Source organism: Panthera onca, chromosome E2, assembly GCF_046562875.1.
Source record: "Panthera onca isolate mPanOnc1 chromosome E2, mPanOnc1 haplotype 2, whole genome shotgun sequence".
NCBI classification, from domain to species: Eukaryota; Metazoa; Chordata; class Mammalia; order Carnivora; family Felidae; genus Panthera; species Panthera onca.
Genome location: NC_138353.1, coordinates 13,226,872 through 13,241,014, shown reverse-complemented (window position 1 = coordinate 13,241,014; position 14,143 = coordinate 13,226,872). Strand labels below are relative to the sequence as shown.

The 14,143-nt window shown below is 58.0% G+C and overlaps 1 protein-coding gene across 1 annotated transcript in view; it reads right to left on the bottom strand.

The window, feature by feature from the left end:
• Positions 1-14,143, bottom strand: part of MEGF8 (multiple EGF like domains 8) — a 40,800-nt gene that overhangs the window by 8,950 nt on the left and 17,707 nt on the right. Inside the window, exons 17-34 of the mRNA XM_060651219.3 lie at positions 13,952-14,083; positions 13,745-13,858; positions 13,194-13,442; positions 12,491-12,690; positions 11,991-12,201; positions 11,640-11,889; positions 10,975-11,107; positions 8,780-9,027; positions 8,578-8,688; positions 8,294-8,412; positions 7,728-7,935; positions 7,007-7,187; positions 6,298-6,461; positions 5,453-5,597; positions 3,613-3,844; positions 2,300-2,423; positions 1,959-2,172; positions 1,620-1,834 (exon numbers count right to left, since the gene is read on the bottom strand). Coding sequence (XP_060507202.3) covers positions 1,620-1,834; positions 1,959-2,172; positions 2,300-2,423; positions 3,613-3,844; positions 5,453-5,597; positions 6,298-6,461; positions 7,007-7,187; positions 7,728-7,935; positions 8,294-8,412; positions 8,578-8,688; positions 8,780-9,027; positions 10,975-11,107; positions 11,640-11,889; positions 11,991-12,201; positions 12,491-12,690; positions 13,194-13,442; positions 13,745-13,858; positions 13,952-14,083 — 3,250 coding nt within the window. The remainder of the gene's footprint in view (positions 1-1,619; positions 1,835-1,958; positions 2,173-2,299; positions 2,424-3,612; positions 3,845-5,452; positions 5,598-6,297; positions 6,462-7,006; positions 7,188-7,727; positions 7,936-8,293; positions 8,413-8,577; positions 8,689-8,779; positions 9,028-10,974; positions 11,108-11,639; positions 11,890-11,990; positions 12,202-12,490; positions 12,691-13,193; positions 13,443-13,744; positions 13,859-13,951; positions 14,084-14,143) is intronic.

The window sequence follows — 14,143 nt, the reverse complement described above, 5'->3', positions numbered from 1 at the left end:
TTAAAGTAAACTGGTATTCATAAGTAACTGTTTCTTCTGTGAGCCATTCTAGCAAATTTTTGAGCCTGCAGAGGGGGTGGAAAAACCCCTGATTTATAGCTGGCTGGTCAGAAGTATGGGTGGTCTGAGGTCGGCAGGCTTGTGGGACTGAGTTCTTTAACTTTGTAGGATCTGACTCCAACTCTAGGTAGACGGTGTCAGGAGTGAACTGAGGTGTTAGACACCCAGCTGGTGTCTGGAGAATTGGAGAAGGGGCTGCTGGTGTTAGAATACACCCCAGTGGGTCTGTGGTCAGCAGTTCTATTTTACTGAAGATTCATGTAGACTCATGGGTTGTGAGATGGTGAGTGGTCACACGTGGGTTGGCTGTTCCACAATAAAGGTGAATAAGAGGGGCGCCTGGGTGGCTCAGTCGGTTAAGCATCCGACTTCAGCTCAGGTCACGATCTCACAGTCTGTGAGTTCGAGCCCCGCATCGGGCTCTGGGCTGATGGCTCAGAGCCTGGAGCCTGCTTCTGATTCTGTGTCTCCCTCTCTCTCTGTCCCTCCCCCGTTCATGTTCTCTCTCTGTCTCAAAAATAAAATAAAATGAAATAAATAAATAAGTAAATAAATAAATAAAGGTGAATAAGAAGTGGCCATCACTGAGAACAAGAGACCCAGAACTCTGGCCCAATGACACTGCTTCTGGATGTGACTGCCAGAGGTGAATCTTTCTTGTCTTCCCCCTGGGGTGGGGTTGGGGCTTGAAGGACTTGTGTCTGCCACTGTGATGACCAAAGACGCATCTCTGGAGTGGACTCCAAGAGAGAGCCACGATGAGCCGTTCAAGAGGCAGATTGTCACTGGCAACTAAATGCCTGCCCAGACCACGCCCACAAAGAATCACCTCCCCAGCCCACAGCCAAAATGAGGGGTAGGTCTGAACTGCCGTGTTGGAATCGTGTGCTCCTGCCCCTCCCTGGCCACGTCTCACTGGACCAAGGCTGGACATCTCACTCATGAGCTGAGTTGAAATCTCCCCTTGAGAATGTGAGCTAACCGATAAGCACAGAGATAACTGTCATCTCGAGAATTAGAAAGTCACATAGACTAAAGGCCAAGGGCTGCCATTTGAGGCCGTGTGTGTTGATGATCTAGCCAAGAGAAACCAGGGGATAGAGGCACCCAGAGAAGAGCGGAGACCCTGCAGCCCGAGAAGGATGGAACAGCACTTTCTACCCCAATTCATTATAATAAAACCAGCTCTAGGGTGTTTCTGCTTCTTAAAACCAGAAGTTCCAAAAGCAGAGAGCGAGAGATGGAGGAAGGAAGTGCAGAAGTTTAGGAGGGAGAGGACAGATGGAATCAGAAGTCACAGGAAGGTCAGGGAGGAGCATGAACCCAGCTGGGTAGTCCGGAAGGTCGGGTGGCAGTGCCTAAGCAGACACGACAGGGAGGTTCGCAAGGCCAGGAGGGAAGAAAGAGGTGCTGGTAGGAGAGAAGAGAAAGTAGCTGGACAGGGAAAGTGCCACGGGAGAACCAGAGCTGGGAAACAGAGGAGGCAGCAGGACAGAGGAGGAGGTGCAGGGCAAAGAGCCCCCCACCCCCCACCCACCGACACCCAGCCAGTGCAGTACCTGTTGGAGGCTGCTGCTCCAGACACAGTGCTGCCAGCCCCCATCCGCACCTTTGGAGTCCAGGCAGGAGGTGCAGTTGGGCAGGAGGTGACAGGGAGTGGGGCAGGGTAGGGGGGGCGATGACTCCACCGGCATTGGGGACACATTCAGCAGAGAGTGGCTGAAGCAGGTCCAGTCATAGGTGGGCTGCACCGAGAGGATGCGGCGGGTCTCCCCTGGGGTTAGCGGCACAGGAATTAGAACTGGTCCCCCCTCCCCTCCCCTGCCCTCTCCCTCCCTTCCTTGGGCCCAGGGGTCCAGGCCCCCACACGCTCCTCCAGGGGACCGAGCGGGCCTCACCTGTCCTCTTGAACTGCCTCGTCCACATGCACTTGCCCTCCCGGGTGCACTGCTCACAGTCGGCGGCCCCACACACAGCCTCTGAGCAGTTCCCGGCCCAGAAGACCTCCCGCTGGTTGATCCGACAGTCATTCTCTGAGGTGCAGGACCCATTCCGCCCGATGCAGGCGCCCTCGGGGCAGTTGGTACACCACTTACAGCGGGGGGCAGATGCCTGGTGGAGGAGCATGGGCTCCGTGGGGTCCTCAGGGTCCCCCAGCACCCCTCGTAACCTGGCTCTTCCCACCCAACCTCAGCTGAAGCTCCTGAGATGCTCCCAACCCATCGCCCCCGCCATTCACCTCTCCGTCTCCAGGCTGCAGGGTCCGGGGGTGGCGGGCCAGGCACTCACTGCAGGTCCGGAGACGTCGACATTCCTCCGGAGAGCGAGGCATTGGGGAACACGGGGGGCCCCCACAGCCCAGCCTGGGGAGACATGAGGCCTGGTTCACCACACCAGCCAGACCCCATCCCTCCTCCTCCTGCCCTTGCTACTTCCTGGTGCTTCCTAGACATCATCCTGCAGGCCCCCCAACGTGCACCCCAAACTGGTCTCAGCACAGGCCTCCCAACCTGCTCCTCTCCCATCCTACTTGGCAACAGTCTCACGTCCCCATCACCCCAGCCAGAGATACTGGACAATACCCCACACCCTCCTGCCCCTCCAGTCACCAAGGCGTCCCCCTGTCTCCACCCCTGCAGCCCCTTGCCCAGCTCAGGCTTCTCCCTCTCACCCCAGCCTCCTCCTCCTCCTTGGCCTCCTCCAGGGCCTCCACCGACAGCCTCCTTCACCACTCTCTCCTTCCCAATAGTCCCAGGGCTTTGTGCCCGGGCCTGTTGCTGCCCTCCCCTGCTCAACCTTCCCTGGCTCCCCATCACCCACAGGGGAGGTTCATAATCCCTTACCCAGAATCCCTGAAGGTGCACATATTTCAGAATTTTCCAGATTTTAGAAAAGCAGTAGGTGTACCCACTGCCACATAGCACTCCTAGTGGAGTCTGGGAAACACCCCATAAATCAAACCCTTTAATAATTCAGTAGTAAACATGGTGACATATTTAATGAGCCAAGCCAAGCCCGTTAGTAGTCCCATACCAGTTCAGGATAATTGCGGAGCCTAAAGAGTTTGTGCTGAACCTAGGACAGCCCTTTCAGCTTCCTGAGATGTCTGGAGTCCAAACTACAGATGAGGAATCCGTGGACCTGGCTGGAGCCCAGCGCCACAGCCAGGCACGGGAAGCACTTTCTGAGATGTCCCCACCCACACTTCCAGTCTCATTTCCCCCCAACATAGACGGGCTCTAAAATACACCAGGCACAGCCCCACTTCTGAACCTCTGCTGGTCCAAACTCTACTGGTCCTTTAGGAGCCAGTTCAGACCCAGCTACTCCAGGAAACATTCGTGGATGATACCCCAGCCCCCAAGCAGGGCTTCTCACTTGCGGGTGCCCCAGCACGACCCTGTGATGAAGTCACCCATTTTCCCATGTGAGCTGATATCCCAACCAGACAGTACCCTTCTGTGGCCTCCCCCCAAGCCTGGCCTGGCACAGAACCCCTTTTGGAGGGCACCTGTACCAGCCCCCCGTGTGATGTTCAGTCACCATGGTTACCTATGAGCCTGGTCTCCGGACAAGCAGGCCCCATGGCACCAGGTGCAGGCCCCAGACTGGTTACAAGCTTCAGGTGAGGGCAGCAGGCGGCAGGGGTCAGGGGGCAGGGTCAGGGCCAGCAGGCGGCCCAGGGCCACTCCCCCGAAGCCACCTGAGATGTACAGGCGGCCTCCTACCGCCGCCACGGCGTGGGCCACAGACTCCTCCATCGGGGGCCCCACAGAGGCTGGGCCTGGCGAAAGACAGAATGTTCAAAGAGATCATCAGAGAAGAGAGCCTCATAAAGATCCCAGTCAGAGGGGGACGCTGAACAGAGCAACAGGCTAAGGAGAGCAGAAACGGACCGGGAAAGACAGACAAGATACATAAGGCCAGGCAGGGCAAGAGAATCGGACACAGACAGCAAGACAAAAGAGAGGGAGAGACAGGGGCGCCTGGGTGGCTTGGTCGGTTAAGCGTCAGACTTCGGCTCAGGTCATGATCTCATGGTCCATGAGTTCGAGCCCCGTGTCAGGCTCTGTGCTGACAGCTCAGAGCCTGGAGCCTGTTTCAGATTCTATGTCTCCCTCTCTGACCCTCACCTGTTCATGCTCTGTCTCTCTCTGTCTCAAAAATAAATAAACGTTTAAAAAAAAGAGAGAGAGAGAGAAGGAGAGACAAACAGAAAAAGGAAACAGAAAGAATGAATGGAATGAGAATGGAGACAAAGGTTTTGGAACCGGACAGAGGCAGTGGTTGCACAACATCGTGAAGGTACCAGACACCACGGCATTGTTAATTTTATGATGGTTAATTTCCTTATGTGAATTTCACCTCAAGTTTTTTAAATCCTCCAGAAAAAAAAAAAACAAAAGAGAAAGAGAGAGAGAGAGGCAGTCACAGAGAATTAGATGGGGCGCCTGGATGGTTCAGTCAGTTAAGCGTCTGACTTCAGCTCAGGTCATGATCTCATGAGTTCGAGTTCAAGTTCATGAGTTCGAGTTCATGAGTTTGAGCCCCACATCGGGCTGTGCTGACAGCTCAGAGCCTGGAGCCTGCTTCAGATTCTGTCTCCTTCTCTCTCTGCCCCTGCCCCACTCATGCTCTGTCTCTGTCTCTCTCTCAAAAATAAACAAACATTAAAAGAAAATAAATTTGTAAAAAAAAAGAGTAAAAGGGAATTAGAGACAGAGAGTCAAAGAAAGAAGCAAAAAGAAAAGGGAGGAAGGCCCAGAAGCATACACAGTTATATACACTTACATACATACCACTTAAAAATGGTAAGTGAAATAGAAAGGCAAGGTACTAGCCCCTTTCCAGCCTCTGAACAGCAGAGGCACCCACATATAATAGTACCGTCTCCAGAGAGTGGGATTCTGTGGGATCTTTTTCTTCTTATTTCACTAATTACATACAATGAATATTATTACTTTTATAATCATAATAAAAAATACAAACTTTCTAAGAAAAGAAAGGTAGGCATCTCCATGGGTATTTATTTATTATTATTATTATTTTTTTAATGTTTATTTTTGAGAGACAGAGAGAGACAAAGTGCGAGTAGCGGAGGGGCAGAGAGAGAGGGAGACACAATTCAAAGCAGGTTCCAGGATCTGTGCTGACAGCACAATGCGGAGCTCGAACTCATGGACTGTGACATCATGACCTGAGCCAAAGTTGGACCCTTAACCCATTGAGCCACCCAGGTGCCTCACCATGGGTGTTTAGATGATGGAGGGGAAAGAGGCTTTGCCGGTGGGTCTGAAGGGGCCCAAGTGACCCTGGATGACGAGGCTCCCAGGACAGGGCCGGGACCCCTCCAGGATGTCCCCGGGCCTCCCAGGGAGAGCACTGGACTTACGGGTGAGGTCGGGCAGGAGCCAGGCGTTGCAGTTGACCTGGTAGAGTAGAACGTCACTGCTGAACTCATCAGGGTCCGAGCGCCCCCCAAGGACCACCATGGTGTCCCCTAGCAGGGCTGCGGCATGGAAAAGCCGGGGGCGTGGCTGTTGGGATGACACCCGCAGGATGGCTGGTCAGAGCCCACACTCCTCTGCTCTTCACGCTCCCTCTCAGCCCACCTGCCACCCTGAATCCCATACCTCAGCCCCCAGCAGCCCACCCAACCCCGAATCTCCTTCAAATCTCAGCTCCTTCCTCCAGGAAACCTCCCTCACTCTTCAGAGCACCCCCAGGGCCATCTCCCTTCCCCGAACTCCCCGAACCCCCACGCCCTGTTCCCCGGGAACCTGGCACTGGCTGCTTGAGATGAATCCCACATTTCTTGTGTGACCTTGCCAGCTGGGCTGGGGGCACCCTGGGGGTGAGGCTAAGGCCCCAAAAAGGGCTTGGAAATATGTTTGCGGATGGAACACTCAGTTGTCTCTAACCAGCACATCCAGGGTCCGCCTTCTCCCACATGCTATCTCCTTTGGCCTTGAATGCAGGAGGTTCAAGTAGCCTCAGTCCCAGATTTTTTAGATGGGGAGGCTGGGAAGTAGAGGGACCTGCCAGGGCTACACCAAGAGAGGGGCAGAGCTGGAGCAGAACCCAGGCCTCTGACCTCCTGGTCTAGGATTCTTCCCTCCCACTGAGTGATGGGAGAAGGGGAGACGTGGGGTGCCACAGGCCTGTCTAGGGGACTGGAAAGGGAGGGCCCTCCTTCCTGCCCCCCTACACCCAGCTGTGTACATCTCTTTTCCTGACCTTTGCCCCCTGGGAAGGGGCCAGCAGGCTCCAGGTGCGGTCAGGACAATGCAGGGAGTAGAGCTCAGGGGACGGGGCTGCCAGCTCCACGTGGAAGCGGAAACCCCCAAACACGTAGAGGGAGTCAGTGGCCTCGTGGTACACGGCAGAATGACCATAGAGACCTGGCGGGGGCGGGGGGGGGGGGGGTGGTGGGGATGAGTAAGCAGAGACTGGGGGGAAGGGCTGGTGATTAGGAACGCCCCCTGCCACACCTCCCTGGGCTCCCCGTCCTGTGACCACACCACCTAGGAGCTCTTCTCAACCCCTCCTTCCCCCTTCGGCTTGAAAGGACAACCACTAGAGACCCTGGGCAAGAGAAGACAGGGAGACGGGGTACCTGGATGTCCTGGAGGGCAGTGATCAAAGAATGGAAGAGGAGAGATAGGAAAAGAATACCTGAGGGGCGGTGATCTAGGCCCTGGGAGAGGAACATGGTGGCCCAGTGTCATGGGGCAGAAGGTGGGCAGCTTATCATGGACTAAAGAGAGAGAATGAACTTCTCAAGAGGTGGTCTCCTGAGAATCTGGTGGGCATGGGGGGGAAGACAGGGAGACAACCAGCTATAAGGGACAGTGACCATAGGGTGTGGTAGTGGACAGAGAGCCTACACAGAGCCCTGGATGGCCAGGCGTCCAAGGTGCTGTGTCCTCCCTGTCCCCAGCCTGACCTGTGGGGGGTGTCCCGCTCTGGGCTCCGGACACCCAGGTGCCAGTCACCAGCTGGTACTCAAACAGCTGCTGGTTGAAGCCATTTTCGGGGGAATAACCGCCCACCAGGAGCAGGGACAGGCCGCGGCGGGCAGTTAAGGTGTGACCGGCAACTGCTGGCAAGTCCACAGTCTGAGGAACCTGGGGACACAGGGCAGAGGTCACCAGGGAGCAGGGGGTTAGGGGTAATCTAGCAGGTAGAAGACTCAGAACTCCTGACACCCCCCTTGAGCTGCTAAGGAGGTGCTGAGCTGCTCAGAGCTGGTCAGACCCCAAGCTTCCAACATGCCCAGCCTGGTCCCAGCAGGTGTGCATGGGCGTCGAGTCATTTCTGCCTGCTCGGGGTCACTGACGCAGGTAGGGGCAGCCTGGTGTTTCTTCTGGAAGCCCTTGCTCTTCTCTCTCACTCTGGCTGTGTGGGGCTGACTGTACCCTCTCCACACAGTGGGCTGTGTCCCCGCCTCATGGACAGGAGGATCACATCCGCTTGGCCACGGACTGGGTTGGGAATACAGCGTGACCCAGGATGGCTAGTAAACTTCAACTTTAGGAGGTGTGCTGGAGCCCGGAGGGGCGGGGCGGGGGGGAGCTACATCCTCTGGAGGTGAAACGGCAGGAGCGGCTCTGGTCACCCCTGCTGGAGACGGACTGTGGGGGCTGGAGGAAAGGAGACAGGCTCACCTTCTCCTGCCGCCACTGCAGGGTGGTGAGGTTGAGGACCCAGAAGTCGCGGGTGACACCCCCGGCTGTGAGTCCCCCCAGAAGGTACATGGCACCACGGCCGGCGGACACATAGGCAGCTGCGTGGAAGGAGCGAGGGGAGGGGCCCGGGCCCCCATCCTCGGCTCCCGCCAGCATCTGTGTCCACCGTCGCTCGCTCACGGAGTACCTGGCGCCAAGGTACAAAATCCAAGTCTTAACTAGAGTCATCCCAGTATCCTCTTGGGTGACCCCCCTCAACACACAGTTACCCCAACATCCCCTAGGGTGACCCCCTATCATCTTACCATCCCCCCCACCCGGGGTAGCACCACCCAAAACAGTATCCCAGACCCTGAGATGAGCCTCCTGTGACAAGTGCCCCATCATCTTCTGGGATGTCTGCCTGCAGAGATTTGTTTGTTTTTGTTTTACACCAGGTGTTTTTTTTCTGCCCCCGAAGGGACTCTTATGTGACAGACATCTAAGCATCTCCTCAGGTGACCTTCTCTCACTCAGGTATCCCACCTCCCGGAGGCATCCCTCACCTGTACAGGTTTCCTAGCAGCCCCTGGGGCAGGCCCAGGCCCCCAAACATCCACAAGGTGGCATCAGGTCCCTCCACCATGGTGTGCCCCAAGCGGTGTAGGAATCGGCTAGCAGTGTCCTGGGGGTGGAGGTGGGGACAGGAGGGGTCAGGCTAACGTCACTATAAAGTGTCAGGCTGCATGTGGGGTCTGGGGGCTGGTCCCAGGAATTGGGGGGGGGGGGGCAATGATCCAGGAAGTAGGCTGTGTGGCACCTCCTTGCAGGAGTGGCATCCACAACTCACAGCTGAGAGGCGGCTGTCCATGAGGGTCTCCCAGACCAGCTGCCCGCCGTCCAGCTTCGTGGCACAGTCAGGACCCCCGAAGCCCTCAGCACAGATGCACACACCCAGGCTCTGGGGAAGAGCAGACGGGGACTCAGAGGGAGCCCTGACCACCACCCCTGTCCCACACGGCTTGTCCTGTGCACCCCCCGCCCCCCCATACCTGGTTACAAGTCCCCGCCCCGCTGTGGGCGTTACAGTTCTCGGGACACAGAGCCATGCGGCAGTGGGGGCCAGCCCAGCCCTGAGGACATCGGCAGAGTCCAGCACCTGCGGCCCCGTCCTGGGCCACACACTCCTGGGGGACAGGGCAGCTCCCCGGGCCCCCTGACCCGCAGCGGGCAGAGCCCACGGAAGCGTTGAAGCCCCAGGATGAGGAGCCGTTGGCCTCCCAGTGCAGGACAAGCAGGCCTGTGGGGGAGAGAGGCCAGAGACTTGTGGCAGGGCTGGGCTCCAGGACGCTGCTCTACCCCCAGGTTTAGAGAAAATCCAGTGTAACTGGGCAGGGGAGGAAGGCACTCCTTGTAACTTATAATCACTGCCATGCTTAGCTGTTCTGCACCCTGCACACTCTCTCCCTCATCCAACCCATCAAATTCCAATCCCAACCCCATCACCGGCAAGCTCCGAACCCTCCACAGCTCCCTACAGCTCTGACCTAAGACCGAGTCTCCTTACAGAATAGATCAGTGGTGAGGGAGAGGGGCAGGAATTCCTCATGGGTGTAAATAATGTCGGGGGTGGGGAGGGCGTTGGGTGGCTCGGTCGGTTAATGCTTCCAACTCTTGGTTTCCGCTCAGGTCATGATCTCACAGTTTGTGAGTTTGAGCCCCGCATTGGGCTCTGCATTGACAGTGTGGAGCCTGCTTGAGATTTTCTCTCTCCCTCTCTTTCTCTGTCCCTTCCCTGTATATGCGCACGCTTTCTTCCTTTCTTTCTCAAAATAGATAAACTTTAAAATAATAATAATAAGGGGCGCCTGGGTGGCTCAGTCAGTTGAGCATCCGACTTCGGCTCGGGTCATGATCTTACGGTTCGTGGGTTTGAGCCCCGCACTGGGCTCTGTGCTGGCAGCTCAGAGCCTGGAGCCTGTTTCAGATTCTTCCCCTCCCCTGCTCATGCTCTCTCTCTCAAAAATAAATAAACATTAAACACATTTTTTAAATAATAATAATAATGCCTTGATAAAGTTATGTTAATAGTGGAGATGCCATAGGCCCTCTGACCTCAAGGCCTCCCACTCTCCCAGCCCTCTGTGCTCTAGCAGGGCGGGTCCCCAGACTGCCTCTCCGGGCCTGGGCGCCTGCTGCTCTTCTGGCCTCCAGAGCCTGGAGAAGAACCCTCCTCCCTCTCCCACACCGCCCCCTTCAGGCCTCCAGTGAAATCTCACCTCTAAAAAAAGCCCTCCCCAACCCTCCAGACAGGCCAGGTGCCTCCTTTCTGCTTCCTCTCATCCCTTAGCAAAGGTGTCACTATTCTGACTAAAATGTGTTGATGCTGTTTGTTACCCTCTTCCTCCCCACCTGCGTCCCTTGTTCTGCTGTACGCCCCGGGCACCCAGCTCGGGTGGGGCTCACTGAAGGTGCTCTGTACACATTTGCTGGGTGAAGTGAAATCGAGGGCCCCTAGTTCTAGTTGCTGTCTGTGGAGGGCTCCGGGGTCGCGTGCAGTCCCCAGCAGGCCAACTACCACTCCGCCCTCTCTTCCAGCCCCGGAACCACTCCGATTTACAACGTGAACAGGAAGTATTTCCAAATTCGGACCCTTCAGCCGCCACAGGTAACAAATTATTTTTAGCGCAACTCCATCAGACAAGGCCGGTTTCCCAACCCCTCAGCACTGCTGATGTAACGGGCCTGGTAATTCTTGGTTGTGGGGGCCATCCTGTGCGCTGCAGAAGGCACAGCCGTATCTCCAGCCTCCACCCGTGACACGCCAGCAGCACTCGTGACGATCGCAATGTCTCTAGACTTAGCCAAAAGGCCCAAGGGGCAAAATCCTCCCCCACCCCCGCCCTGTTGAGAACCACCAGGCTGAGGAGACAGTCAGGGGCCTTCACGCCAGCCACATTCTGCGTACCCCAAAGACTTGTCCCACATGGGCCTTCTCTCAGAGAAGCAGCCCAGCCAGGGCAATCCTATTAGCCTCTCAGCTGAAGAAACTGAGGCCCAGATGTAGCAAGGGACAGCATCACCCAGGAAGTCAGGGGCAGAGTTGGGCTGGGTCTTGAGCCCACCTCAAGAGCAGGGAGCAAGGGACCTTGCTCAGGGAGCAAGGTGAGCCCACCTCAGGGAGCAAGGTACAGGGACAAGGGCTCCATAGTCCAGGACAGGGTCCCGCTTTCCCCAGCCACCATACCAGACAGGGCCTGCACAGTGAGAGGCCTGTCCCGCCGCTGGCCACAGAAGGCAGCAATGAGGCTACGGTCCGACTGGACGACACCAGTGTCCAGGAAGCGCGGGAATCCATCAAAGGCCAGGACATAGCTCAGCTGGAAGTGAAGGATGCAGAGTGAAGGATCAGGACAGTAAGGCTGAGAAAGAGGGATGCTTGGGGACGTTTGGGGAGGAGGAGGAGCTCAAAAGGAGAGGGCAATCTGAGACCGGGAAACGAGCTGCTTGAAACTTCTGGGCAGGCTGTCAAACTGTGGCACGGAGGCTACCCTTCCCCTCCCAAGCTCACAGCAGACATGGCTAATCGACGGATCAGGCACTCTGCATGGAGCCTCGTTCTCGATGCCCAGCTCCTGGCAGCCCCTACCTACTGGCCAGAGTTGGCACACACACATTGTACAGATACTAACCATGCCTGGACCGAGGAATGGGGAACGGGGGGCTCAGGAAGTAGGAGGTGATCTGGGGAATGGGAGGGTCTGTGGGCTGAGGAATGAAGGTCTGGGGTCTGAGGAAGGGAGCTTAGGGTTTGAAGGATAAAGAAAAAGGGATGTAGGGTCAGGGCCTGTCTGAGGATTCAGACTGGGTGGGGGAAACATGGGCCTGAACTCTGGCACCCTCGGCACTCACCGTGCAGGGGGTGCTGCTGTCGGGGGAGAAGGTGAGGGTGAGGGGGGGACAGAGGGTCCCAGGGGCACAGGGCTGCAGCACCTCGGTGGCTGAGACAACCCACACGCAATAGGACAGGCCTGGCCCAGCTCTCGCTGCCCCACCGCCTGGAGGCAGCAGCCCCCCAACCCGGCGTGAGCCCAGCGCCACTGAGGACACGTTGGTAAGGAGGGCACGCCCCCCACACTCCCGGAAACAGGAGCCACCAGCCCTGGGGAGACGGAGGAAAGAACAAGAGCGTCAGACCAGCCTTGCCCTGTCCTATCACATCCCTAACCACACCCTGGCCCACCTGGCTGGCCCCTGGCTCACCGAGGGTCCCCATAGTAGCCGGGGGAGCAGAGCTGGCAGTGGGCACCTTCGGTGTGGTCCTGACAGAAGCAGAGCCCGCTGAGGTTGTCACAGTGGCCGCGGCGCGGGTCCCCATGCCCGTTGCACTGGCAGGGCCGGCAGCCGCCCGAGCCCGTGGCGTTGCCAAAGCTGCCGGGCCGGCACCGTTCGCAGTGCTCCCCCCACGTCCAGTCTGTGGGGGCCCCAGCAGGTGGGACACAGAGTCAGGGCAAGGGCAGGAGGGGCCCGACAACTGGCTCAGCTGATCCCTGACCCCACCTGGCTGCTTCAAAGGAAGGTAAGCAGGGGCCCAGACTGGGGAGGAATAGCCAAGTCCCAGGATGGGGAGTGGCACTGAAACTGTTTGGGGTCAGAAGCAGGCAATGGGACAGGGGGATCCACAGCTGGGAGAGGAGACCCAGAAGCCCAGGCAGAGAAAGGAAACTGGAGCTGGCCCCGGGGGTGGGGATGTGGCCGCTCACCCTGGCACTCATCACAGAAGCCAGGCCCCCGCCGGCGGCAGTGGCTGTGGAAGTTGCAGCCGCAGTCCCGGGAGCAGCGGGGCGCGGGGGGTCCCGGGGCAGGCGTGGGCGGGGGCAGGTCTGACGTCCAGCCCAGGTCACACACGCAGGTGAAGTCAGGGGGACCGCTGCACACACCATGGCCACAGTCTTCCAAGCACCTGAGGGCGTGGCAGGAGCACGGAAGGGCTAGGCAGGCCCTCGGCCCCCAAGGCACCCCCCGACACACCCCATTCCAACCCATCATCTCCATGGCAACGCCATCACAAGCGACTGCCTGTTCCACGGTCCTGGGCTCCGTAGGCGGCCCTGTCTCCAAGGTAACCCCATTGCACGTGGTAACTTCTGTCTCTATAGTAACCATGTATCACCATTGGTGATCTGCTCTCTGTGAAAACCCCTTTCAACTTGGTCCTCCTCCATTTCCATGGCAACGCTGAAGACTATGGCCCGTAGTCCATGGATGACCCGTCTCCACAGTAACTAGTGTCACACTGGGGACCCTGTCACTCTAATGAGGGCCTACCCCGCAAGGTAAAAACCCCGGGCTCACTGGGGATGCTGGTTCCAGAGAGGCACCCCAGCACCATGATCACCTCCTCCCTCCATCTCCACGTGCCCCAGCCCTGGGGCGACATCTCCATGGAAACCCGCACCCACTCACGTGCGGTTGCAGTATGTGATGCCATCGCCCTGGTAGCCCCGCTGGCAGTGACACTCGTAGCTGAGGGGTGTGTTCAGGCAGGTCGCCCGCAGGTGGCACCGCGCCAGGCCCAGGCGACACTCGTCCACGTCTGGACAGCGGGCATATGCCCAGCGGGCAGGGAGGGCCACAGACAGCCCCAGGCCCTCCCCCACCCACAGGGAGCAGTTACCCCCACCCAGAGGCCCCGAGAAGTCCCCCTGAAGGCACCTGGGGGGGGTAGGAGGTGAAGAAGGGGGTGGGAACAGAGAGAAACAAGAGACAGAGACAGGGAGACAGTGAAAGGGAGAGAGAAGGAAAGACAGAAACAGAAAGACAAGAAGGAAGAATGAGAACAAAACAGCCACAGAGCCCGGGTAGGAGTGGAGAAAAGAGAGAGAACCGGAGAGAGAGGGGAAGGGAAGAAAAACAGAGAAAAGGTGAAGGAGCAGAGAAACAGGCCATTAGAATTAGGGCGGAAGGAGAGCCGCATCCCCCGCCCCACCCTCTGGCCTCACTGTCCCCTGCCTCACCGTCCCAGCGTGGGGTTGTCCTCATTGCCGCACCAGCCGCACTCATGGCTCTGCAGACACTCGTGGCAGGTCAGGAAGCGGTCGCAGCTCCGGCACCGGGGCTCTGAGTGCACGCTGCAGGGCGACAGGCGTGGTGGGCGTCCCACCGCCCACCCCCCCGGCTCCATTCTCCTCTCTGGGAGCCCCGCCACCCTGACAAGACTGTACCTGTCGTCCCAGCCACGGCAGCCCCCGTGCGGGTACCGTGCCAGGTAGGCAGCGAACAGGAAGCAGGTATGGGTGGACTGACACCAGGCACACTGGCTGGAGTTGGCCAGGCAGTCGTCACAGGTTAGGCGTCTGGGGGCGGGGAGCAGGGACAGGGTCAAACCGGCCCCCACAAACCCTCCCCATACCCTC